The following is a 25856-nucleotide window of genomic DNA, read 5'->3' as shown; positions in this document are numbered from 1 at the left end:
GGCTAGATGACATGCTTGGTTCTTCACCTCCAGGCCGCGGTGCGCCCTTCTCTTCCCAGCCTCAGAATTGTAAGCATAGACTGTAATTATGCAAATGAGCTGAAAAACTGTAAGACATTTCTGTGTACCAGTGAGCCGCACTGCGTGGACTTCCAATGGCTCGTCACCTCAGAAAGGCTGAGAATCCTCGGCTGGGACTGATTACCGAGAGAGTTTGAAATCTTACATAATTCTAAACCCTTTCATGCCTAGGAAAAAAATGCTGCCCTTCAGATAGATAGATCTTCGGAGGATCCAGTTTAAGCTGAGGTATGTAAAAAATCAGTTTTCAAAGTCAAGTTTTAAGCCAGTTGCTGGAAACAGTTTTTGCCAATGAGAATATTTATATTCTGCCCGTGTTAAGAAATAGACTTAAGTAAGAAACATCTAGAATAATGGCTAGAACTCCGGCACTGCCACCGCCATGGCCAGTGTTTCCAGTGAGTGACTGGTGAGGCCCAGCCTTGGTGAACGGTCCGCGGGGCCCAGGCTGCGAGTGGGGTGGGGTTTGGAGCAGCAGCCCCCGGGCGGGGTGCGGGGTACACCCACGGACCAGAGACCTTGCTGGACGCGGCCAGGCCGGCCGTGGGGCCGCGCCACCTGAATTCCCAGGTACAGTGAAGCAGGAAGAAAGGGAAGAATTTATCAGAATAAAGGCTTATTTCCAGACAGACGTTAGTGATTTGACCTAACTGGAGTGAGTGAAGACCAACCAAAATTGGCAAAAATACGCATTTCATAATATTGTAAAATAAAGGCAGGACAACTGCTAACGCACACAGTATTTTGAATCTGTCTGTGGAGTATAACCAGCAGCCATATTTTCTTCTTAAATTCTCACCCTGGGATATGTTTGTTGATTTTAGAGAGAGAGGAAGGGAGAGAAACACCGATGTGAGAGAAACACCAATTGTGCCTTCTGTACGCGCCCCGAGCTGGGACCGAACCAGCAACCTAGGTTCGTGCCCTGACCGGGAGTCGAACCCACAGCCTTGTGGTGCAGGCGACAGTGTTCCAACCAACTGAGCCACCTGGCCAGGGCCGGTCATTTGTTCATAAATATGCTAAGTCTTTAATTTTCTGACGATAAGTATGCTTTTTCATGGTTACTTACACTCATGCCCTATATTAGGCGCCCTTTCTTAGTTTTCCAGGATTTTCACAAAACGAAATAATATGTCAAACTGATTTATTAGAACTCGAATAAGTGAAACTTTACTTTAGAAACACATAGAACTACGTGCTCCGTGTTATTTCAATGAAGAAGCTGTTTGGAGGGAGAGAGCCCGCCTTGCGTCCTCTCGGTCACTCTCTGACTCTAACGGATGTTTTATGCTTGTTCACCGCTTTTTCTTCCAAGGCAGCAGGGCTCTAGATCTCAGCACCCTGACGACTGGGCGAACTTCCTGCAGGTGGCTGGCTCACCAAACGCAGGGGACAAGGAGGACACTCCTCGCCACTCGGCGACCCCGCCCCCCACCTGCCGCCTGGAGAAGAGGACTCGCTCCCCTCTGCCGCTTCCCCGTTGTTCTTAGCAGGGGTTCAGTTTGCATTTGTTTTGACGAAATGTTCCTTTTATAGAACTTTAGGTAAACGCCCAAAGGTAGAGCAAAAGGCGTGTAAGTAAACTCCAGCAGCCTGGCAGTCCTCCCTTACAGCATCTCCGTGGGCAGATGCTCAGTAAAAAGTTAGATTGTTATTTTCAGGATTGTAGTTCCCGACAATTGCCCTTTGAAGGCTGTGTTTCTGAGAAACTGTAGACGCTTCTTGTTATACTTAATGCAAATTAAACTTTTATTTTTAAAGAAATTATTTTCTTTTTGAGTTCATTTTTCTTCCGCTATCTTTACCTGGGTTCTTTCCCCCCTTTTTGTGTCTTTAAGTTCTTTCATGTATCATGCGTTCACCCTGCAGTAACTTTACCGGAAAGCATCCCGTGGAGCAGCAGAAGGCAGAGCCTCACGCCAGCACCGAGGCCCAGTCCCGGGTTGCCGGCTGCCAGCGGGACCGGCAGCGGTGGCCGCCGCGCTCGCGAGGGAACGCAGCAGGCCTGCCCGGGAAGAGCCCGCCTGCCCGCCCGCACTGGGGCTCCGTACCCGCCGGTCACCGGTCTGGCCCGGTAAGGCTTTCTGTGTGTGACTGGGGATCTCTGGAGGCATCCCGCTTTGTCAGAAGCTCCCGGGGAGGACACCCGGAGCCCGTCTCAGTGCGTGCTGTGATTTGAAGTGTGAGGCTACGTGTCCTACAGGATGGATGCATTTTAAACCACACACACATCCGTGCACGGGAAGCCCTTCGTTTGGCCCTTTGTGGAGAGACACATCTTACAAAGTCGCACAATTGTGGAACCCAGTTAAAATGGCTCAACTCTACATTTTATTTTAGGACATGAGAAGTATTTTCAGGTGCAGCAGCTGTGGGATGCACCATGTGTTACATTACCTTTGTGCTTTAGTTAGTCTTGAGTCGCTTCTTACATCCATGATGCATTTGAATCTCAGCTTCATTTACTGTGTAAGCATCGTCTGTCTGTTCTAGGACAGAGCTGGAGTCTCTGAACGTGCTATCCATGTAAGGAAACTAAAAGTCTTTTTAAAAATCTATAGCCATGTGAATTATATTTATAGAGAAAACAACCTTTTGCTTTAAACAGCAAACTTATTTGTTCCTACTGATTATTTTGGAACGACATTCAATTTTTGGTTAAGAATCTATTGACTTTGTTCGAACATCCTTCATCCCATTACTATTCCCGGACTAGACGGCCGCGCCGGACTCTGTGTGCTGGTGAGGGCCCTGGCCTTCTTTGCTGTCTTACTGCCACGTGGCTTTCACGTGTCGCACTTCCGTCTGTCACTGGCCTATACTCGGTGTTGGGTTATAACCCTAGATACCACTATGCGTGTTTTTCTTCATGTTCTGAACAGAATTGATGCCTAATGCACGCTGCCCTCTGCCTGCCCCGCGAGACACGTGAGTGCCATTTGCAGGCACCCGGCGGCCTGGAGGGGTGTCAGGGCTCACGGGCTGAGAAGGAAACCCCGGGTCACACCGCGCGGCCCCCACACGTGCAGGTGTGGGTTTATAAAGCGGCCGTGTCGTTCCCGTGTTTCTCGGCTCTCGTGCCGCTTGAGGCTTCAGTCTCTCTTCGTCTGGGCTCCGGCTGCTGTGACAAAGAACCAGAGACCCGCGGCTCATAAACAGCAGCCATCAGTGTCACACGGTTCTGGAGGGCGGACGTCCGGGACCACCGGCAGCAGGCCCGAAGCAGACCTTGCAACCTTCCCGCACCCAACCGACTCTCCCCGTGGGCCGGGTTCTCCTCCTTGCTGGGCCACAGTTAGGCCATTACCGCCCAGCTCCTCACCCCGCCGGTCACAAGCTCTTGGCTCTCCTCTGTAGGGTCTCTCCTGGGCGTCCCTTTAGGGTCTGCCACCTTGAATCTAGCCACCCCTGCCTCCCACCTCTTCCCTCTTCATTCCAGCCTGCACCCAAATGCCGGCGGAGCCTCCTAAAACGCGAGTTCATCATTTCCTCCTCAATGGTGGTGATGACGCTCCCGTCACTCAAGGTAACCAACTCTAGCCACCTATGATGGATGTTCAAGGACCTTCAAAACATGGCTCCCGTGTGCCCCTGTGCAGGTCAATTTCCAAGCCCAAGCTGTGCACTCACCTCGTTTTTCCTGAGCGTGACACTCAGCCCCAGGGAACGGAGGTCCCAGCCGGCCTTTATTTTGGGGGGTTGGTCTTCACCGTCTCCCAAGCCCAGGAGCAGGCTCCTTCCTCGCACCTGGGCTGGAACGCCGCTGCTTCTTGGCACAGTGTCTCCTGAGAGAGGCAGGGGTCGGGGGGACCCCTTCAAGTTACCCTTCTCAGAACCCAAAAGGGAACGCCCACCCGTGCCCCTGCCTGTAGCCACCAGGCCAGGTGGGGCTTGAACTCAGAGGCTCTGACCCCCCGGAGGGGCAGCACTGGGAGAGCAGGACCACGGACACTGGGACCAGTGGGCAGAGGCCCCTGACGGGCAGGCCTGACCGTGGCAGCCTGGCCGGGTGACTGGGCGGAGCAGGATGCGGGGACCCTCAGCCCAGAGCTCTCCGAGAAGCCTGCGTGCAAGGGCCCGAGCTGCCTGCAGGCACATGAGACAGGACACCGGGACAACGGACCCACCCCGGGCAGTGGGGAGCTTAGGGTCACGTGCCTCCCGCAGCCTTTGACGCCACTCCATCCACAGGCCAGGAGGAGACGTTGCCTGGTTGTAGCGGCCACCCTTCCATCAGGAACGTCGGGCAGAACCCATCGTTCTGCTCTGGCCTCCCGCTTTGACCTCTGCTCACAGACCAGCCCCATGTCACAGATGAGGACACTGAGGGTCAGGGACAGTCACTGGTGGGCCTGGCTCTCGGAGGCTGTCCAGGGTTGAAGCCCAGACGACCTGGACCCCAGTGCGGGTTTTCTGTCATCTATGACACTCTCTCCATGAAGAAGAGGGTCCCCGTGAGCAAGGGGGTCTGGCCCTCCCTCCAAATCTCTCCAGCTCCTCTTCGGGCCACCTCCCCCGCTGCTGCTGCATGACAGATGGGCCAGGTGGCCCCACAGGCCTGGGCACCCCTGGAGGCCAGTGCTGGTCTGCTCTGTCTCTTGTCAAGAGCCGTGGAGGGGGACGGGGAGCGGACACCGCTTGAGAACAGAAAAGCTCACCCCCAAGAAGCGGATCTGCGACAAGGCTCTGAAAGACGGGACAGGGCCTAATGAGACGTTATTTTATGTCGTTCTAATCAAGATGACCTCACATCATAATCACAGACCCGCTCCATTCCTTGGGCACAGTTAGAACGCTGGGGTGTTCTCCGCCCGCCACGTGGGAAGCCCAGGCTTCACGCTGACACCCTCAGTCCACCTCATTCGCCTTTGGGAGGGACAGAAGGCAGAGCCCGGGGACAAGCAGCTGCCTGTCCAGCCCGCGTCCCCACCAGTGAGCACGCGTGCAGTGAGCCCTGTGCGCCGAGAGGTGCGTCACGCAAAGACCTGGATCCGTCGTGCCGGGGTCGCGGCTCTAACTCGCTCTTGGTGAGGGGACCGCCACCAACGTGCCGCACGCTCACGCTCACGGTCACGTGCTCGCACACATACTCGTACTCACACACAGACACACATGCTCACAGTCACACACAGTCACACACAGTCACACACACAAGGACGCCCAGTCCGCACACTCCCAGCAGTACTTCTCTGACGTGACCTCTGGCGTTCAGCTCTGAACGAGACCTGGGCCCCCGCCAGCCGTGCCCGGTGACCGCCCCTCCCTGTCCGGTGCCCGCGTGACGTGTCACAGGACAACACCGGCGGAGGTGCTGGAACACCAGGGGCTGGGTCTGCAGGGCAGGAAGGGGCTGGTCTGGTCAGACCCTGGGGAGCCCGCTCGGGGGCCTGATCGTTGTGCCTCTCGGTGCTCACCCAGAGGGGCTGGGACCTTCCTCCCTGCGGCGCCCGCACATGGGTGTCTGTAGCAGCTTTACTTATCACTTTCGACGTGGGCGACCGTGACTCTCAGACCACGTGACATTCCAGCGGGTCCCCTGAAGAGCATGGTGCGGCAATTTTGCGTGAAACTTCGTTCTGCAGCCATTCAAGGTTATAACAGGAAATCAGATGGCACCCTAAAAACGACCGAGCGAGCATGTGGCTCCCCAGCTCCCTTCAAGGAGTGAGCGCAGACGTGATGTTTGAAGACAGAGGTCTTAAGCTGCGTCATGTCTCACCTTCCGGGCCGTGTCTGGGTCGCCCGCTGCAGCCTCAGACTCACCCCAAACTGAATGGCATGAAAGGACCACGATTAAACATCATGTTATGTATTTTTTATGCTTTTTTCTGACGGTTCTGGGGTCTTCGTGCAGCTGCGGTCTGACGGTGGAGGGGCCAGAGACCTCTTTGAGGCTGCCTCCGCCACGTGTCAGGTGGGGGACGTGGTGTTACGGGGACGGCGCCTGCTGGCAGCACCCGCCCCCCACGGGCCCCCGCGGCAGCCTGCGCTTCCTCAGAGGATGGACGCCCCGAGCCGAGGGCGCGTGTCCCGAGGAGCGGGGAGAGCGCGCCAGGCCCCAGGGGTCCCACCTCTTATGACCCAGCCTTGGCATTCGCATGCGCCTCTTCGGTGGCACGCGCGTGGGCCAGCCGAGGTTCAAGGGTGGGAGACAGGCTCCACCTGTTGTCGCGAGCGCGCGGGACCAGGAGTACCGTCTCCAGCCACGTCTGGAACAGACAGCCTGCCACACGTCGCTGCGGGAATAAGCAGGACAGAAAGCCCTTTGCTGTCGCCCCGCTGTGGCAGGGAACGCATTTAACACCGTGGCTGCGCGCGGACGCATCCCAGCCCCGCTGCAGAGACCTGCTCCTCGGCCGGGCGTGGGGGCTGCGGACACGTGATGGCGGTGCCGGCAGGGCCCCGCTTTGCTCCTGGGGAGACCGCGAGCTGCCCCAGAGGCAGCCCCGAGGGCGAGGGTGTGGCCCCCCACGGGCAGCCTCTGTCCGTGCTTCACCTGCGCTCTGCACCCCCAGAGGCTCCCCGGGGGGCTTGAGGGGGGCAGGGAACCAGCCGTCCTGGCTGAAAATATTTGAGATCAAGTAGCTATTTCCCCTCGACATGGAAGCCTTCAACGTACTTTCGGTCTGTAAGGCCTCCGTGGCCCCCTCCCCGGGAATGATTTCCACTGAGCTGGAAAATGTCACTTAAAATGTACGCCCTTACTATAGCGAAAAAGATGTAAAAAATAGAAATGGCTTTCTTTTCAGACGCTGTCACAATCTCTCCCTTGCATATGGCTTCCAGTAAGGGCTTTTTTCTTCTTTTTTTCCTATTTCACTGCTGATTTGGCTTTGGAGCCCCACACCACTTGGGCTCGTGCCTGTGGCTAAGAACATAAGGGCCTGGCCCAGAAACGCTGAAGCGTGTAAAAACCCACCATGTGGGCTTCCTTCAGATCGCGTGTCAGCGTGAGCTTTGGGATTCAAGTTCCCCACCTGCACCCACCTAGACATTATGGCCACCTCCCCATTTACAAGTGTGTGGAAACAGTCCTTCTGTCTACTTCCACTGGTCCCATGGACGGACGGGTGTCACTTCCAGTCGCGAGGGCGAAGAACCTTATGTCATCGGCATATGGGTCCCCATCCAATAACCAGGCTGTTTCCCCCAGACGAGCCAGGCAGGGCTGATGGTGGGAAGAAGTTCTGAGTTTTACCCTTGACGATTATACTTTGTTATTCCATTTATTATTAGAATAATCATTTCAAGTCCAAAACATTTCATCGTATGGTTTTATATCTATATCTAGCTCTCTATGGATCTAATCTTTCACAGAGGCTGAAATTATCCCTGACATTGTAGAAGCGGAAATATTATTTGCCTTAGTTCAAGGTTCCATTTATAGCCAGGTACTTAATCAGCTGGGGGTAAAATCTGGGAAGGGTAAAATAATCTAATGAGTTATGATGTTCTAGGATGTGTGGTTACTTAATATGCTACTTTTGGGGGGTTAAAAAAAACAAGAGAATTGTGGTCCACTTGATAAGTCTGAAATATATTGGCTACGACTAAAGACGCCCGAGAAACCACTGACATCTAGAGTCTCAGCAGCCGGAGGAAATGCCAGCAGAATTCCTAAATCGAGAGTTTTATGACAAAGCAAGACGTGCCCGGAGGAGTTAGCGCAGCCAAAATTATCCCCGCCATTTCCACCAAATGTTTCCAAAGGGGCTTCTAAAACGGCCGCCGTGGCGGGAAGCCAGCCCACCCCGCGGAGACGGCCCACGGGTGCCAGCTCCTGCTCAGAGGGGGGGCTCTCCTGACCTTGCCCAGCAGTGGGGGACTCGGGCCCCCTGAGCTGGCTCTGACCCTACCCCACACCAGGGCCCTGGTGTTCACGTCCCACCCCCTTGGGGCCCCTCCCACTGCAGCAGGGTTGGCCTTTGGGACCCATCGTGGTGGCATGTCACTTCCAGGTGAGTGTAGAGCATGGTTTCTTGGACAATCTCTCTGCCCTCCCTCTGGGAAGCCGGCTGTCACATTGTGAGCAGCCTGACAGAGAGGCCACATGTCAAGGAAAGGGAGCCCTTGGGGAACAGCCGTGAGGGACAGAGGCCTGTCACCCACCACAGGAGGGAGCTGGAAGCAGGTCCTCCAGTGGGGACCAGCGTCGAGGTGACAGACCCTGAGCCTGAACCTCCCAACAAAGCCACATCTCCTCCCTGGCCCTCAGGAACGGCAAGGTGACCGACGCCGCTGTCTGAAGCTCCTTAGCATCGGGCACTTGGGGACACAGCAATTCGGGACCAGCACCTCAGTGATGCTGTTTCCAGGTGGCGTCTCGGTGAGCCTCGGAGTTTTGCCCCTGAGCAGTACGGGCTTCCCATCACACAGGCGGGGGCGTGGCGGTGACAGGCCTGGCGTGGGAAGCGTCAGAATTGTGGCAGGGACAGTGAAACTGCTCGCTAGGTGTCAAGTGCTCGCAGGGTCCCCGGGATGGTTCTCACACGGCGCCGGCAGGTGCGCCTCCCCCAGGCTTTGGCCAGAAAACCTTCCCAGTCCAGGCATTTTGAAAACAGAGGGACTCAACCAGCTTGGCTTCTTAATTTAAATTTGAGATTTCTCACGCCTTCAAATATTTCACTTGAGGGGACTGAAGTTCCACTTGACATTTCTATGAGTATTTTTTCCCCTGGGAGGCCTTGGCGAAATCTGGTAAAATTAGAGCCGTGAGTGTGGCCTTTCCTGTCCGTGGCCAGCAGGGCTTCCGTGGGATTTCTTCTCATTTTTTTTTGGGGGGGGGGGGGACATAAGAACTTTGAAGGAATGTGTGAGTGTTTAAGAACTTTCTTCCAGAACTGATGAAACTTACTTAGAAGACTATTTGTCACGTAAGATGTTCAGCATTGGCTCCAGGCAGGAAAGTGTTTAGATCTCAGACCACCCTCTAAGAGTAGGGCATCTGTGTTCCCTCCTGCGTATGACTGGGGTGGGGAGAGCACACGTCTGCCTGCCTCGGAGCGTCTCTCCGCGGTGGTGGGAACTAAAATGAAATGTACATGCCCTGCACACTGATTGTCGGAGGTCGGTGTCACCTTGATCCAAAACCAGTTGAGGACAGAAAAGAAACGACAGCTCCATTTCTAGTAAAAATGGGCTAACAGAACTCAACGGTGTTAGGATCGTCAAGGAGGACTTACCACAGGCATGCACAGAAAATGCGTGTAATACGCTAGAGAAAATATCAACGCAATAAAAGTATTTTACCAAACTCACCCCAAATTATGTTTTTCAATTCTCAAAAAACCACCCTCACACCTGAAGAGTCCCTCCTAAAATCGATAGACTGCATTCCACCCCAGCCCCGGAGCCGCGTCCCGCCTAAGGGAGAAGGCCGACCTGCTCTCCTTAAGATCTGGAATGAGACCGGGACGTCACTGTGCCCTTAACACCGCCCTGGCAGTCCTGGTTAACCTCGTGAAGCGGCTCAGAGAAAAGGGAAAAATAACAAACAAAACGTTAAGAGAAAAGAAGGGCGTGGCCTGGCTTCCGCGGGACTTCACACTTCGCTTTTCTCCACGACCCCAGCGCAGCCGCTCTGAGGCCAGAGGTCGTGCCTGGCGCGTTTATTAAAACCCAGGACGGCGCGCCCGGCCCGCGCTGGTGGCGGACAGTCTGTAAGGAGACCGCGGAGCGGCGGAGAGGAAACAGGGGTCGCAGGGGAACCGACTCGCGCGCGCTGGAGAGGTGGCTCCCTTCCGGGGGCCGCGCCCGTCGGCAGGTGGCGCTCGGCCCCCACGGGCGGCCGCAGGGGCGGCCCGGCCCGTCCGCCGCGAGGAGTCCCCTCCGAAAGGGGCCGCCTTCCCTCGGCGCTGCTGCTGCTCTGCGTCCCCGTGCAAACGCCGCCCGCGGCCCCCGGCGGCCCGGCAAAGCCGAGGAGCCCTCGCGGAAGCCCCTCGGCCCCGGCGGTGCCCTCGCCCATCCGAGCCGGCCGCGCGCGGGTCACCCAGGCTGGCGGCGACAGGGCTGGTGTCTGCGCCCCCGCCCGCTGTCCCCGGAGGAAAGGACGGGGCTGCGGGCAACGACTGGACCTGGCGCTCCCCGCCCTCGCCCGCAGGGACCCCCGCCGGGCGGCAGGGGGCGTCTCCGGCGCGGGGCGCGGGGCGGGCTGACGTCAGGTGGCCGGGCCTCAGGTGACAGCTCCGAAGGGCGACCTGCGTCGGGACGACCCGCCTCCCTGGGACGGATTGTCAACAGCACCGACGGCCCCGGGCGCGGCGCGCGTTCAAAGCACGGGCTCCCCTGCGGGCGCGGCTGGGGTCCCCCCGCTGCCCGGGGCCGCTCCCCACCCGTCCCCGGCTCGCCGCCGCCCCCCCAAACCCCTGCGCGGCTGCGCCCGAGAGCGGCCCGGGTGAGACACGACCCCTGCCGGCCGCCCCCCGCCGCCGCCCCCTTTCCGCGTCCAGGCCCAGGCCTCCCCGAACCTACTGCCCGACCCTCGCACGCCTCGGGGGGGTGGCTTCCACTTTGAGAATGTAACACGAATGCGTGCGAATTTTAAAGGCGTGTCGTTCTAACTGCGCATTTCAAAGCCGAGTCCCAGTGTTGCCACGTGAGGGCCGCCGCGGCCGGAGCACGTGGGTGGCTTTCTCCCCTCGCTCCCCTTCCTGCCCCGGGAGTCCAGGGGCGCAGTCAAGGGTGAAGGGCGAGCTAACAGCCACCTGCGCTGGAAAGCGGGCCAGGCCCAGCGCGGCCTCCCGGAGCCCCGCGGGCCGCAGGGGGAAGAAGGCCCGGAGGGAGAAGGTGCCGGGCCCGTACAGCTTCATCCCCGGGGCAGGCGCTGGGAGCCAGGTGACACCCAGGGGTCTTTCTGCCCTTCCCCTGAACCTTAGGTCGCGTTAAGTGTGGAGCCTTTTCTCTTCAGTTGAACAAGCAGTTTCGTCTGAACACCTACTCAGACAGGTAGTCCTTCCAGGCTCCAGGTTTATTTTTAATGAGCAGCTCCTTCGTTTGAAACGCAGCCGCAAGGCAGGGCTAATTTTCCCCGAGGCACTAAGAAACCTGTGTGTGTCTAACCTTCCCTGCCCAGTGCACGTACGGGTAAGACTGGCTGCGGGAGAGCTACAGGCTTGGGGGGAGGGGGAGACCTGAAAAATCATTCAGAATTCAGATATTAACTCCAGACATGTTTTTATTATAATCTTATACAGTCTACATCAATTTGAACTTGTATTGATTTGGGTTCAGTAATAACACAGCATAATAAAAACCTCTGAAATAAAGCAAGCCATCACCATTCAAGAAACACACGTGATTTATTTTGTATAAAAGGTTAAGTTTACAACTAAACTTTTATAAAAAGTTTAGCATGAATAAGTACAGCATTACACTTTGTATGCAGAAATGGACATCTCTGCCACTATACAAGAAAACTCTGATTAAAGAGTTCACAAGGTTTCACTATATATATATATATTTATATATAAACATATACACAGCATTCAGTAGGCTTGCGTCAAAAGGTAAGTTCTGACCAAAAGACTTCATTTAATTAAGTAACTGAATACTGGATCCTTCTGGGATTCACGCTCCACCTTTGAAAAGGCAAAGTCTGTTTAAATTGGGCAATTCCTTGTGATTTTAACATTTTCGCTCCCCATGGTGGGAAGAGTATATAAAAGAAAAAAACCTTCCAACTGCAGAAAGGGCGTTAAAAGTCTTTTTCATAAATAACTAAAATCACAGTCCAGGTCAGAAACACCCCCAGGGGAGGGGGATCTGATGATCCGTCTTAGTTTTGCTTCCATTTTTAAAAAAGGTCCATTCAACTTGGCTGTCCTTCTTGTGAAATGGTTGAAAAATAAGTTCCTGCGGGTTTGCTGTTGTGCAAAGGAGGGAAAGAAAGTCCCGAACACCTGCAAGAGATTGCGAGAGGAAGGCCAGGTTAGGAGGAGGCAGCCCGAAGACAGGGGCGGCCGCGGTCGGAACAGGGACCCAAACGCTCCGAGACGGGCAAACCCTGGCGCCCAGAGGCGACGCGCACCCTCGGCCCCGACCGCGCCAATTAAACACGAAACAGCAGAGGCTCCAGGGAGAAACTTCCCCACGCCACCTCCTGTTTGGATCTCCAGCGGCGGCGCTCCCAGGCGCCAGTCTGCTGCTTGGAACAATTATTTGATTGAAAACAGCCCTTCCGCGCGGCCGGGGCGAGAGGGAAGCCGGGTCCCACATCCCAGGGGCTGGCGAAGGCGCGGGGCGGCGGGGCCGCCGTTCGCGGAAGGAGGGTCCCCGCGGAATGCGAGGCGATAAGATTAATTCTGCGGGGGGCAGTACCGCGTCGTGCCGGCGCGGCCGGGTCGCGACATTCCAGACCGAGGCCGACGCACCCTTCTTCCGCCACCTTCGTAGGAAGTTACTGGGCGGTTTTATTTTATTTTATTTTTAGGGAAAATAGCCTGTGACCTGGAGCCACCAGGGCTAGAGGAGCCTCCGCGCAGACAATGCCCTCGCCTTCATCTGCTCAGTCAGAGCCTTTGCAGACGCCCACGGGCCCGCACCCGCACCCCGGAGAGCCCCGGGGGGCAGGCAGTGTGCCCAGCGGGAGCCCCCGGCGAACACTCACCGTTTCTTCAGCCGCAGAGCGCTTTGCTGTCGTTTGACATGAGCTCAGAAGGGAACTCGGCGGCCTGCGGGGGAAAGCGGACAGGGGCACGGGGTCAGGCGACCCGAAGGAGAAAGCCCCCCCCCCCCCTTTCTCTCTCTAAAGTGGTCCAGAGACCACCACGTCCCGTTAAATTCGCTCCGGCTGTAACTCGGACCGGAGACAGATACGCTCACATGGCAGAACTTAACAGCGATCTCCCGCACGGCCCCGCCTGCGGCAGATTTGTAAGGAAATAAAAGTTAATTCGCGCGTCTGCCCGGCGCCGACTGCGGCCGCCTGCAGGACGGGGTCCGCGCGCGGGGTCGCGGGGGCTCACCTGCAAGGACAGGATGCTGATGTCCGTGTTCAGCGTGGTCAGCGGCGTCCGGGACGCCGGGCTCTGCGCCGGCCGCTGGTGGTGCAGGCTGACGATCGCGGGGTGCGCGTCCAGGGCGATCTGCAGGTCCAGGATGTAGTCGATGACGTGCTGCAGGATTTCCATCTTGCTCACCTTCTTGTTCTGCGGGATGCTGGGCACCAGCTCCTTGAGCTTGGAGTAGCAGTCGTTCATGTTGTACAGCAGGCTCAGCGGGTCGTCCGCCGGCGCCTTGCTCCGCGAGATGCCCAGGCTGTGCTCCGAGAGGCTGCTCTTCCTCCCGGACCGCACCGGGCTGAAGGCTTTCATGCTGACCGCGGGGGAGGGAGGCAGGACGGGCCGGAGGGGACCGGGCTGCCCTGGAGCTCAAGCCGCCGCCGCCTGCAGAGCTTCCCGCGTCGGGGACCGGGCTCCGCGCAGAATGAAGCGAGGAGCGCTGCGCGGCGGCTTTTATCTGCATTAGCCGGGGCCCCAAGCTCCGGCTCCCCTACGCCCCCATTGGTGAGCGGAGGCGCGTCCATCAGGCCGGGCGGGCGCGCCCATTGGCGGGCGCGGGCGCGGGGCGAGAGCTCGCTTCTTCCGCGTTGGCAGCCAATCCTCGCGCGGTGGGCGGGGCGGGCGCGAGCCCAGCTGCGGTGGTAAATAGAGTACAGTACGCGCGCGGCGGGGGCGAGGGGGGGCGGAGGGGACCCGGGGGGATCTGCGCGGGGGGACGGGGAAGGAGGGGAGAGACTGGGGTCCGCAGGAAGAGCGGGGGGAGGGCGGGCCCCCGGGAACCTAAGGATGCATCTTAATTCCCATTCCAGTGGCGAGGCAGGACCCTCGCCCGGGCTGTGCCTCGACCCCTTGGAGCGCTCGGCAGCCCTGGATTCACAGCGCCCCCGGGCAAGTTCTGCGCAGCCGAGGCAAAGCCAGGGTCCCCTGCGACCCGGGGAATGTCATCTAGATAGAAAGCATTTCTGCACAAAGGAAAAACGCAGATAAGTTTGCCATTGACTTCGGTCTTCTAAGGGAAAGCTTTGTGGAAAAAGAAAAATCGCCCACGCGCGCATTCAGGGGCAGGTTTGGTGCGGTGTCTGGCCACCCGGAGCCACGGAAGGCGTTATTGATAGACTCAGGATAATTTGTGCGTACTTATTGGAATCGGAGCTCTGAGAGGCAGGACGCTCTGGGGTGCCTATTCTAGAACTGGGCAGAGCCATTATGATGATCCTAATCGGAAATCATTAGGATAATTTGCATATTGAAGCTGTATTTACATATCCCGCCCTTGAGGCTGTGGGTCTGTGCCCTGCAGCGTAGGTAGGTGGCAAAGTAATGCAATTAATTATGCACAAGTAGTGATTTCGGGTGTCACATTCCAGCACCTACAGTATTTTTAAAGCTTTGTGACAGGTAGATGGCCCTAGCCACTGACCGACGTCTTCACACTTTAAAGAAATTCTGTCATGTGTGAGGTTTGGAATCTTTTCAGCGCTAGTAATGAATGCAGCTTGAGGTGGTTGTTTTTCTTTCTCCTGTAAATCTTTAAAAACTCATTCCTGCGGTCTACATTTTTATAAGAGTTTGCAGCTCTTTATTCAAATACTCTTCGGTTAATCCACACAGAACTCCAGCTGAACTGAAGACCACAGTCCCTGCGTCGCGTATTTTGAAAATCGCACTGCCCCAGAGCACAATCGGCTGGAAAATCCGAGAGCATCTTGTTTGGTTTTGTGTCCTGCTCGCCACCTCCTTTGCATTTAAAAGGAGGAGAAGCAAAGCTTAATAATGGGGAAACAGTAATTTCCCCTTCAATTAATGATTAATTCCTCAGCTGGTGGGCCAGCCCCGGGGAGCCCCGGGGAGGCAGAGTGGGTGGGCTGAGGGGGTGCCACTTCCCGCAGACCCCGCCACCTCGTGTCGGAGGCGGTGGGTTCCTGACCAGCAGGGAACTGTGCGGAGGGCCCGGCCCTGCACAGGCCGCCGGCGTCTCGTCCCGACGGTGGCCGGTTAGCCACCGCTCCTCCGATACTGCGTCTGGAAGGGACTGAGCGCCCGAGTCCCCCCACAGTGGCAGCCTTTGATGGACGTTGTGTGCATGTGTTTCTGTCACAGACGTGCCACAGGAACAGATTTTGTTTTGACACTATTTTGGTTCGTGATGTTATACTTTGACTATTTTACAACAATAGCCAACGTAAACAAACATCCTTGGGATTCTCGAGTTATTACTTGTGATCCTTGGACACTGCAGCTCCTCCCGAGGACGCCGAGCGCGGACACCCGTGCCGTCCCCACGGCCAGGCCCGCTGCGGGGCGAGGGGGGGGGTGCAGGACGCCGGACACACTCGCAAGCCGCTTACGGTGGTGCCTTCTCCCGCGGCCGTTTTTGCGCCCTGATGTAGTAAAACCGCTAAATATGGTGAAGGGCCCTGGCGCCTCCTTCTTTAGCTGTCCTGCCAGAGGCCAGGCGTCCTGCTTGGGCTGCATCCGACTCCCCTGGCGCGCCACCCGGCCCGGCGTTCATTTAGAGACCATTTTAAGGGGATTAGGAGGCTGTATAAGTTAATGATTTAAAAAAGGCCCGAGTCCCTGGTCTGTCTCTGCAAGCCCAACACGGAATTACCTTTAAAATTACGTCTTCGTGGGGAGCGGGGTGCTGCGGCAGGTCGGGGTGGGCGGCAAGGCAGCGGGGGACCTGTCCGTGGCTGGCTCCGCGGATTTGCACGCGAGGCCTCTAAAGTTCAAATGGGCCCCGCTGCAGAAGGGCCCTGGGTTTGCGAGATCCGTGGGTGGTGGGAAGGTGTGAAGGGCTTCCGGTGGGGGGGGGTGCAGGCGCCGTCCCCCTCCCCCCCTTTAAAGCAACACGGCGGCCCTGGAAGGCCGCCTAGCAGGCTGCGGGGCCCAGCCCGGGCCCGGCCGGCGGCCCGCGGCGCGTCCAGCCCCACGCACTAATCAGAAGCAGCCCCGGCCCGGCGCGCGTGATGCAGCGGGGGGCGGGAGGGGCCCGCGGGGGAGGGGGCGTCTCCGGGTCCTCCCCGCACATCTGGCCCGATCGGGAGCGCTCGCCTTTCTACCCCCCCCCCCCGCCCCCCGGTTTTGTTCTCACAGCTGCGTCCATTCCGCCCGTGACCCCCCGAGTGATCCCTGACAGGTGATGAATTGGCGGCGGCGGCGCGCGGGCCAGGCCGCGGCGGGGCCGGAGCCGGAGCCCCGGAGCAGACTCTCTGGCGCCAGGCGCGTGACGCCGCCCATTCACGCCGCCCTGCAGCCTTGTCCTCGCGGCGCCGCTCAGGCGGCTGCCATGGCAACCGCGCCGTCACTCAGCGCGCGCGCCCAGCTGATCAATGCCTGCGAGGCCCGGCGGTCCCAGGCGCGCCCCGGCCCGGCCGCCCGCCCGCGCGCACCTGCAGCCGCCGCGCGGCTTAAGTTTCCAGCGATCGGGGGAAGGCGGGAGAGCGCACAGGAAAAGGAAGGGGGGCCGGGGCGAGGAGGAGAGCAGAGCCAGGAGAGGGAGAAGAAAGAAATCTTCCTCTTGCCGAAGGGGCATAATGTGGCGCAGAGGGTGCCAAAGCAGAAGGTTTTATTTTGTTTTGTTTTTGCAACCGAGGTCTTCAGGGTGGGCCTGGCGCGAGGAGAGGGGGCTGCCGCCGCGGACGGCGAAACTTCTTTATTGCCCGGGGTTCTAGCGGGTGACCGTGACGCTGGGCTCCTACACGTACCTTCCCAGGGCCACCACCCCGCCCCCACTGCCCCCCGTCTTCCTCCTCCGGACCCTCAGCGGTTGCACTAAAAACCACCAGGCTTCCCCAGAACCGCGTCCTCCACCGGCTTGCGGGAGGCGGGAGGCTGTCCCCTCGGCCGGCGGCGGACGGGCCCCCGCGCGCTCGCGACCACTGCAAAGCGGGCAGGCGTCCCAGCCCCTTTCTGACGCTGCGTTTTCCACCGGGAGCACCGAGGGGCCAGAGCCGTCCGAGGCAGCCCGCGCGCGCAGACGCCGCGGCCGGCCAGGCTTTCTCTCCGGGGAAGGGGCCCGGGCAGGGCCGGATGCCAGCGTTCCCGACAGTTCCCAGCGCTCCGATCCCTCGAGGGGGCTCCCGTGCAGATCGAGTGTCAGCGGCGGCTCCGTGTCAGGAGTCCCGAGGGGCGTGCCTGGCCGTGGCCGTCCCCTGCCGGCTCGGCCTCGGGGAGCAGGGCGCGCCTGTTCCCGACCCTGTTATCTGGCTCAGCAGAGTGTGTGGCGGTTTTCGAGGAAACAGCGTGCGGATTACAAGAGGATTCAAGTTTTGGCTTTCCTTGTTTATTTAATATCTTGGCAAGAGGGAGCCCTTGCCCTCAAAACCGATAACCGAATTTGGGCTTAAAACAGCCTTTAGACGGGGGGCCACGAGAGGGGGGGAAACGAGCAAAGCCACAAAAAGCAAACAAGGGGATGTTTATTTTTCTTCTGGGCATTTTTGAAGACCTGCCTAACCTCCCCTCCTTGTCGCGCGCAGCTAATGGCATGAACAAAGCGCCTCGGCCGCCGCCAAGGCTGAGCAGCCCTCCAGCCCGCGGCCCGGCCCGGTTCCTTCCTTCGAGGATTCGCGAGGTCCTGCCTGCCCAGAACTTCAAGGACACCCGGGAAAACGCGAGCCGAGTCCAACTGCGTTCAGGCGTCTGATCTCCTGGGGAGATCACCTTTCAACGCCCTGCGTTCAAAGAAAGCAGAGTTTGGGAAGTTTGGCGGAGGGGCCGAGTTAACTTCTAGCACAGCAAATATTTAGTTACAAATGCTGTGAAGTGCCCCAGTTTGTGGCTGTGTTTGGCTTTCACAAAGGATTTTCCTGGGACTTTTGTTCCGGTCACCAAAAGAAGAAAGAAAATTAACTTGAGCGAGAGATAACGTCTTGGAAAACAACCCAGGGCCGCCCGCCCGCGAGCTGGCGGGCGCGGGGCTGGCGTCGCAAAGTCTGCAACACCCCCCCGCCAGGGCGCGCGGCTCGGGTCCGTCCCCCGTGGGGAGCCCGGGTCACCGGGGGTCCCGGCCGCCCCCCTCCCCCACATACACCCAGGGGCCCGGGGTTAACCGTTGTCCTCTGGGAATCTGGCCGCCTTCTCCAGCCAGTCACAAGGGCCGGCTTGACCGGAATCAGGCTGCATCCTAATATTATAACGCAGCACCAAAAGCAAAACCCGAGGCCCTGGCTTGTGAGTCTCTTAACAAGAAACACATTGTGCTTTTTGGCAGAAGCCACGTTTGCGCGCCACGCGGATGCCTCGCGCCAAGTCCATGACTTCAGTGGGGAGGAACCCGCCCGCCCTGCAGCCCCGCAACCCCCTCCCCGTCACCCCACCTCGCCCCACCACCCTGTCCCGCAGCCTGATCCGGGGCTCAGGTCAGGGCTGGGGTCGGGGTGCGCTCGGCGGACACATGTCCTGCGCCCTGGGCGTTTTGAGTGGCGCCAGAGCCTGAATTCTGATCTCTGCCAACTCAGGTGGGCTGGTAGAGGGGCTTCGGTTTTTAAAATACTTTGACACCCTTCTCTCCCCCCGCCCACGTCTTTGAGGCTTTCAGTCCCCGATACTGGCTGCCCCCAGCCGTGACTATTTACAGACCTCCCCCTCCCCCAGTTAGAGAGAAGCAGGCTGCACGCCTGTCACTTGTCATTGCTGCCCTGCCTGCAGGGAGGGGAGGAGACCTAGGGCTGGCCTTGGGGCCTTGAGAGCCGCACCCCCCCCCGGCCCCCGCAACCGTGGTCAGCTCTGCGGACGAAGGTGGGGGAGCAAGGGGGCGCTCCTGCCGTCTTCCAGGGCCGCTGCCTCTGAAGCCAGGAGCCTTCCATCTGTTTCAAGGCCCTGCTGACCATCGGCCGGACCCTGGAGGCAAGGCCGTGTGAATTAAGTCAGACGTGGCAGTTTAACCAGGCCCCCCTTCCCCCAGAACACAGAGACATTCCATTTCAGAGAAGAGAGAGCCGCGCTGTGCCCTCTGGGGTTAGGGGAGGTTAACCATTCACACAGGTGAGGGATAATGAACCGTTTACAAGCTGCTCACGGCCCATCCAGTCTGCTCTTCGCTCGGACCCCGCCCCCTCCAGTCAGCAAAGGCAGGGGCTGTCCTCGCCATACAGAGGAAGAAACTGAGGCACCGGTGCCTGAGAGACCCCTCTGGGGCCCTCACTCTCTAGGACAGCACCCTGTGATTCTGCACAGCTGAGTGACCTTCACCCCAGGCAGCGTATTGATTACTTTTTTATTTTGAAAGCTGCTCCAGTCCTGCAGGCTGGATTGCCCGGAGCCAGGAGTTTGTACAATACTCGGTTCTCACCTCCCTCCAAGTTCACACTGAGGGACTGGGCTGGACCCTCTACTCACAAAAGGTCACCCGAGATCTGTGGGCTTTTCAGCCCTTAGTGGACCTAAGAGTCATCTTTCCACACAGAGTCCTGGGTCCCCCCTCAGAAATTCTGACTCAGGATAACAACCTTCTGAGCAGCCCCCTGGGAGGTGCTGGTGCAGGGGCCACCCTCTGAGACACTGGGGTGCCCCCCCCTGCAGTTGCTATAGTTGCCCGCTGGGTGAGGATGAGCCATCTCCGACCCCTTGAGGACCCAGACTTTCGGTTTTAAAAACCTCAAGAGGACAAGGATGGTGTATTATATTTAACCCCACTTCTCCTTCTCCTCCGGCTGTCCCAGTACTCTCCTTGATCAAGTCCCTTGCTGTTTGAAGAGCATCCTTTAGGCAGTCTTTTAGGGTAGGGGGGGCTGGTGGTAAGCTCTCTGAGTTTTCCTGCACCTGACCAAGTCTTGCTTCGTCTTTGATTCCTGAAGGCTGCTCTGGCTGGCCTAGACTTCCAGGCTGTCATTTCTTTTCCTTCGGCGCTGGGTGCGTTGTGCCGTGTCCTCTGGCCACCGTGGCTTCTGCTGAGAAGTCCGCTGTCATTTCAGTTATATTTTCCTCCTTGAATAAGGTGCTGGGGCTTTCTGTGCTTCCTTTATCTGCAGTTTCCAGAGACTCGCTCTTGGGCTTTCACGTCCTGGATTTGTGTTTTCCCAGTTTAGGGCTCCCTCGGTTTCCTGACTCTAGTAGGTGTAAATGTTTCGCCAGATTTTGAAGGTTTTCAGCTGTTATTTCTTGACGTAATTTTTCAGCTCCACTCCCATTTTCCTCTCCTCCTAGGACCCAGATGACAGAGAGTGGGAGCTCCTCCGTTACAGGCTCACGGGCTGTTCTTATTATTTGTCTTAAAGTTTCCTTTCTACTGTCAGATCAGGTAGTTTCTGTTGTCCGTCTTCAGGTTCACCGACTCTCTCCTCTGTCCTCTTTATTTGCCTCCGGAGCCCATTCAGTACATCTGATTACTCATTTATTTTTGTTTGGCTATTGTTTCCTAGTTCTAAAATCTCCATTTGCTTTTTCTTTAAGTCTTCTTTTTCTTTGCTAAGATTGTCTTTTTTTTTTTTTTTTTTTGAGGTCATGTTCGTGATTGCTCATTGAAAGGCTTTTTTGACAGCCACTATAAAACCCTTATCAGTTAATGCCAAGTTTATGTCAACTCGGGGTGGGCAGCTGTTTCTTTCTCTCCTCATCCAAGTCGAGCTTTTCCTGGCTCTTGGTGTGATACGACCAGGGATTTTTGAGGGAGACCTGGGCACGTTGAGTGCTGCCATATGAGAATCGGGGTCTCATTTAAACCTTCCGTTAGCGCAGGCTTCTGCTGGCCTGCACAGGTAATGGGGGGGGGGGGCAGCCTCTTCCTCTGGCCGGTGCTGCGTGCCCCAGCTTCCTATCGGCCTTCTCGGAGACCACCCCGCAGGGAAGGGGGGCGGTGCCTGGGTCCCGCCGGGTGAGGGCGGCAGTCCAGGGTCCCACTTGGTCTCAGCGATGCTTTTGAAAGCGCTCAGTGCCCGTGAGCAGAGAGGAAGGCCTCTGCCCCCCCCTTGGCAACCGTCCTGCCCAGGGGAGACTGCAATGCAGGGGAGGGAGGGGGTGCAGGTCCCCCCCGTGGCCTTTGCTGATGGGGGTGGGGTTAGGGCCATGGGTTTCTCTGGTGCTGGGTTAGGACGGTCTTGCCAGGCTGCCTCTTTTCTGGTCCCTTGACTGTCCCTCGGTGTTTTGGGGATACAGGCGTTTTGGCCTCTATCTTCAGGACCAGGCCCAGGACTTACAAAGAACAAAGAGAACCCAGAGAAAACATCACCATGCTGCTTCTAGGGTTCCACAGTTGCGGGCCTGTCTGCCTGTCCCTCTACCTTCTAGAGTCTTCTGCTGCCTGTTCTACAGCTAAATGCAGGGCTTTTAGCTCTGCTCAGCAGGACGAAGAGGGAGGAGTACATCTACTCTATCTTGTCCAGGACGGGAAGTGCCTATGTGTTTATTGTTAAATAAAACAGAAACACAGAGCAGTGACACTTGTTTAAGAAAAGCGATCCCCATTTCTGTATTCTGAATTTGCCCAGCACTTCCCCGTGTACCTCCTGCCATCAGGTCATGGGAGTTAAAAAGTATTATGTAACCGGAGCTGGAGCAGGCCCGAGGCGGCCCTGGCGAGGCCTCGTGGCTGTGGAGTCCTTGGCTAGACAAAGGCTGTCCTCACCTTTGGCGGGAAGGGTCAGTTAGAATTCTTCTAGTCCGGGCTGGACTCATCCCACCAGCGGCTTTGGGGGCCTTTCTAGCCGGGGAAGCTAGAGAAATCGTTCCCCTTCCCACGGCGGGGTGCTGCTTGTGGCTGCTGCCTGCTCCTCTGTCCTCCCTCTGTGGCTGGGCCCACGCACGGCCCGGCGACCCCGGCACCTGTTTGGAGGGGGGCGTGCCACGTCCCAGGGAGGGGACTTTGGTGTCTTCGTCTTACCTGAGGACCCTTGAATTGTGCAGACAGCAGAGTGGATTGGAGTTAGGAGGGGGAGTGTCACGATCTGGTCTTTGGGTGTCTTCCTGGGGAGGACTTGTCACTGGGCAGCCCCATAAAGGGGGCTGGTCCCCGGGCATATGCGGTATGTCGTGCACTCACGTAACATCCCCGAACGAAAGCCAGAGGACGCACGCGGGAAGCTGCTTCCATGGCTCCTCCATCGACGTGCACGTGAGTCAGTGGACATGCAGACAGACTGACGAAAACGTGTCAGTAGTGAAACAACGAAGTTTGCTTTAAAGAGAAAAGCCACCGGCCTGTGTGCCATCAGAACTCACCTCAGCTGGGCAGGAAGGCAGGTTTCCCAAGCTCGGAAACTGCCGCCGGCGCGCGTGGGGCACAGAAAGGACAGAGCTCAAGGCCAGGCGTCCGTCCATCCGTCCGTCCGCGCACCCGAGAAGTCTTTCCTGAACACCTCTATGCCCAGGAACTTAAGGTTCGTCAGTGAACACAAAAGATACACCCCTCCTGCCCTCCAGGGTGCTGCGTTCTGGGGGGAGGGGACCGAGAAAGGAGCAGGTGAGTAACTCACACAGGCGACTGGACTAGGAAGCCCGTGGAGTCAGCGGGAAACGGGAGGGGTGGGGTGGGGGGCGGGGTGGAGACGGCCCGAACAGGGTGGCCCCGGGAGGCTGCACCGGGAAGCTGGCGTCTGAGCGCAGACTCGGGGGCAGCGCATCTCCCTGCTCACCCCGCTCCGAAGATGGGGGCCTGGAGGAGAGGGCCGGGCGCGCGCTAGGCCTGCACGTGGGGGCGAGCGGACCGTGACCAGGACCCGGAAGCAGCTGCAGCCCAGGGGCTCCTTGGCCGGGGAGTAAGAGGCTGGGACTCAGAGAGGTTAAGTAACGAGTCGGAGGTCACAGAGCCGGTCAGGGTCAGGGTCAGGGGGCAACGCCGGGGCTGGCATATCTGCCCATTCTGTCCTTTCCGTCAAGTACGGGGCTGTAGTGAGAAAAGTCATTCTCAAGTGGAGCCGAATGACAAAAGCCTGTGGACAACACTCCACGTCTGCTCAGGACCTGACCTTCATCCAGGCAGCGGTGGGACTTGGTGATTTTACTCTTGAAAGCGCAGCCCGGGAAAACCTGCCTGGAATGATCTGGAAGCTCCTGGCAAATGTGGGTGTGTAAAGCCTGAACCCTGCCTGTCCCCTGAGAACCTGGGACGAGGAATGGGACCAAGGACTTCACATTTTTTCACACGATTCCTGGGCAGTCCTGGGATCATGCTTTGAGAAGCACTCCCCAGACCCCCAGCTTCTCAGCAGAGGGACTCTGTGACCACAGAACCTGCATGTTAGACAAGATCCCCAGGTGGAGACGAGAAGTGGCCCTTTTCTCGTGCTGTGGAGCTCCTGACTTCTGGGGACATGAAGGAACCACAGGACTGAGCCACTCAGCTTCTACCCGCGGTCCATTTAAAAACGTCATTTACTTGCCTTCAAAAAATGAGCTCGTTCACTTTTGAATGTTAGCCACACGATGCAGAGGTCGAGGACAAATCTTGAGAACAGCCCAATGTGAGCGATCCCTGTGTGTGGCTGGTGGTGGAGTTCTGCTCTCCATTTCTGCTTACTGCCCGTTTCCTTACTCCGGTTCATCGCTCCGGCTTCTCAGCCACTCTCCTCGGCAGGGAAAGGTCTAGTAAATACAGAGCAACACGACTTTGTGTTTTGTAAGAGCTGCGGTGGTTCTGCCACGTGTGGAGACTTGGCCTGACTCTTCAGCTCCGCTGTCCACCCTCCGTCCCTCTGTTCCCGGGAACGAGGCCGGCCATGGCCCTGTGTCTGCCCCAGCTGGTGCTGACGACCTGCCCCCCCGCCCCCCAGGATTTCTCCGGGTGACTGACTCCCATGACTCAGCAGCCTGACTTTTTAGGGGAGCCAGGATATTTTGCCACACAACCAACATATGGTAAACATTCACACTGTTTAGCAAAATCATTGTAAATTGAACACATCAGGAGAAGAAAAAAGGCCCAGATTCACAGCCCGACCGGAGAGATCGATCAGGGATGCAGAGAACAAGGCGGAAAAGCCGCTTTCTCCCTGGGCCGGCGCGGAGGACCGCTGCTCCCAGGAGTGGCTCGGGAAAGCGAAGGAGAGGGGCCGGAGGGGCTGTCTCCTCCTCTCTGAAAATGAAACTGCCGGCCAAGAAGATAACAGCCCAGGCGGTTAGAAGTCATGGCCCCTGGGCCGCATCAGCTTTATTTATTTGGGGGAAAAGGTATAGTTTATTCCAAGTTTTTAAGCTCAGTGAACCTTGAGCTTCTTTTCTTTTCAGTGGCAGGGAAGGCAGGCTGCGTGGAGGCCGCTGGGGTCGCTGACGCTCAGCAGCCTCTGGGGATGGGATCTGAACGCTGGGAGCCCGGCGTCCCTCCGGGAAGGGAAAGCGTGCGGGCTCACGGACTCCCTCCCCCGGTGTCTGGGGTCCCCGTGTTAAGCCTCCGCCTACAGAACAGCCTCTTTGAAGCCGCTGGCTTGGGCCGGCCTCCCGGGCCGGGATGGTTTCTCGGTATTTGCTGCTCACGTGACAAAGAACATGCAGCGGATTCCTGGCCTTTTAGAGCTGGGTGTTCTCTGCAGCTGAAGTGGCCTGTTATGCTTTCGGGAGATTTTTGCTTTTTAGGTCATAAAGTGGAGCTGGGGGACTGGAAGAGGTTTTATGTTTTTGGTTTTGTAGGTTTTTGTGTCTCGCCCTTGTGTACAATGTTTGAAGGGCCTGGGAGTGAGGACTGAGAACCAGAGATGAGCCGGTGGAGAGGGTTCGCCAATGTCTAACCCGCCCCAAGCGGGTGGGCCCGGGGGTTGGTTGCAGGCTCAGGGTTGGTCGCTGAGGCCCGTGGGTGCCGTGCCTTCGCGTTCGCTCTCTCCTGCCAGTCTGTTCTGGCTCTCACCGTAGGACGAATGAATACCCTCGGAATGTTCTCGTATAATAAGATCCTAGGGCAGGGCCCCCTCCGCTATGCGCCCCTGGGCCCTGCGCCCCGCCGCGGGGTCTGGCACAGAGCATGAGAAGAAACGAACGAGGGTGTCCTTGAAAAGTCCGCTGTCATGAACAATTCTCTGCATCAAAGTCTGTTCACTGAGTCTCACGTAACAATAAAAGACCAGTGTTTCCAGCTCCTCCCAAATCAGTGGTAATGGGGTGACAGGCTGTCTCCGGGTTGGGAAAACACAGAGCCGGGAATCCCAGACAAGGATGCTGAAGAACCTGGCTCCAGCACCAAGCAGACTTGTGTGCCCATTTACAGACCATCGGGGACTGGAACCAAATGTGATTTGATCCTGGAGGGATCAAGAGAAACCCAGTAATTGATGACTTTTCTTAAAAACCATGATACTCACATGGTCTAAGTTTCGTTCTGTTGTTTAGATTTTATTGACAGTGGCTCCTTTGAGGCTGCGTCTTCGGTTTCCGCCCAGCTCTCCAGAGAAGGGGATGTTTGCTCTCAGTGCGGTGGCACCTGCCATGCTGAGACATGGAAAACAGAGTGCGCCTGTCTCTGCCCTCCTCCCGAGGACGCAGCAACAAGGCCACATGGGCGGATGGACCTGTGCCTACAGCACTCGTACCTCACTCCACCCCGCCCAACGTAAGAGGCTGATAAAGATAAAAGACACCCGAGCAGGGCACAGGTGTCCTTGACATCATCATGACCTGGATGCACATGCTTCTTGCTCCGGAATGAAGACTGACGCCAGATTTTGATGGACTTAATCTGACACAAATCTTCTACCTCTAGAAGACTCTCCCTTGGGCTGGAGGGACCCAGGGTCCAGACACCAGGCTGCTGGCTGTGTGGTGCCACTGGACAACGGGGGGGCCTGAGTGGAGACACGCACATGGCTACTCTGGATCCAAAAAGCAGGGAGAGAAGAGTGCAGACGTCAC

At 57.7% G+C, this 25856-nt stretch overlaps 1 protein-coding gene across 1 annotated transcript; it reads right to left on the bottom strand.

Annotated features, from left to right (window-relative positions):
* Positions 1–11239: 11239 nt before the first annotated feature.
* On the bottom strand, positions 11240–13487 carry ID2 (inhibitor of DNA binding 2). The gene is made up of 3 exons (XM_090280156.1): positions 13047–13487; positions 12689–12752; positions 11240–11981 (listed from the first exon to the last, which is right to left on the bottom strand). Exons 1-2 carry the CDS (start codon positions 13392–13394, stop codon positions 12696–12698), a joined length of 405 nt encoding a protein of 134 aa, XP_090136282.1. The 5' UTR covers positions 13395–13487; the 3' UTR covers positions 11240–11981; positions 12689–12695.
* Positions 13488–25856: the final 12369 nt, after the last annotated feature.

The sequence above is a fragment of the Furipterus horrens genome, unplaced genomic scaffold (genome assembly GCF_987537825.1).
Source record: "Furipterus horrens unplaced genomic scaffold, mFurHor1.1.pri manual_scaffold_6, whole genome shotgun sequence".
Taxonomy (NCBI): Eukaryota; Metazoa; Chordata; class Mammalia; order Chiroptera; family Furipteridae; genus Furipterus; species Furipterus horrens.
The sequence above is the reverse complement of the archived record's forward strand: the minus strand, read 5'-3'. Positions and strand labels throughout refer to the sequence as shown.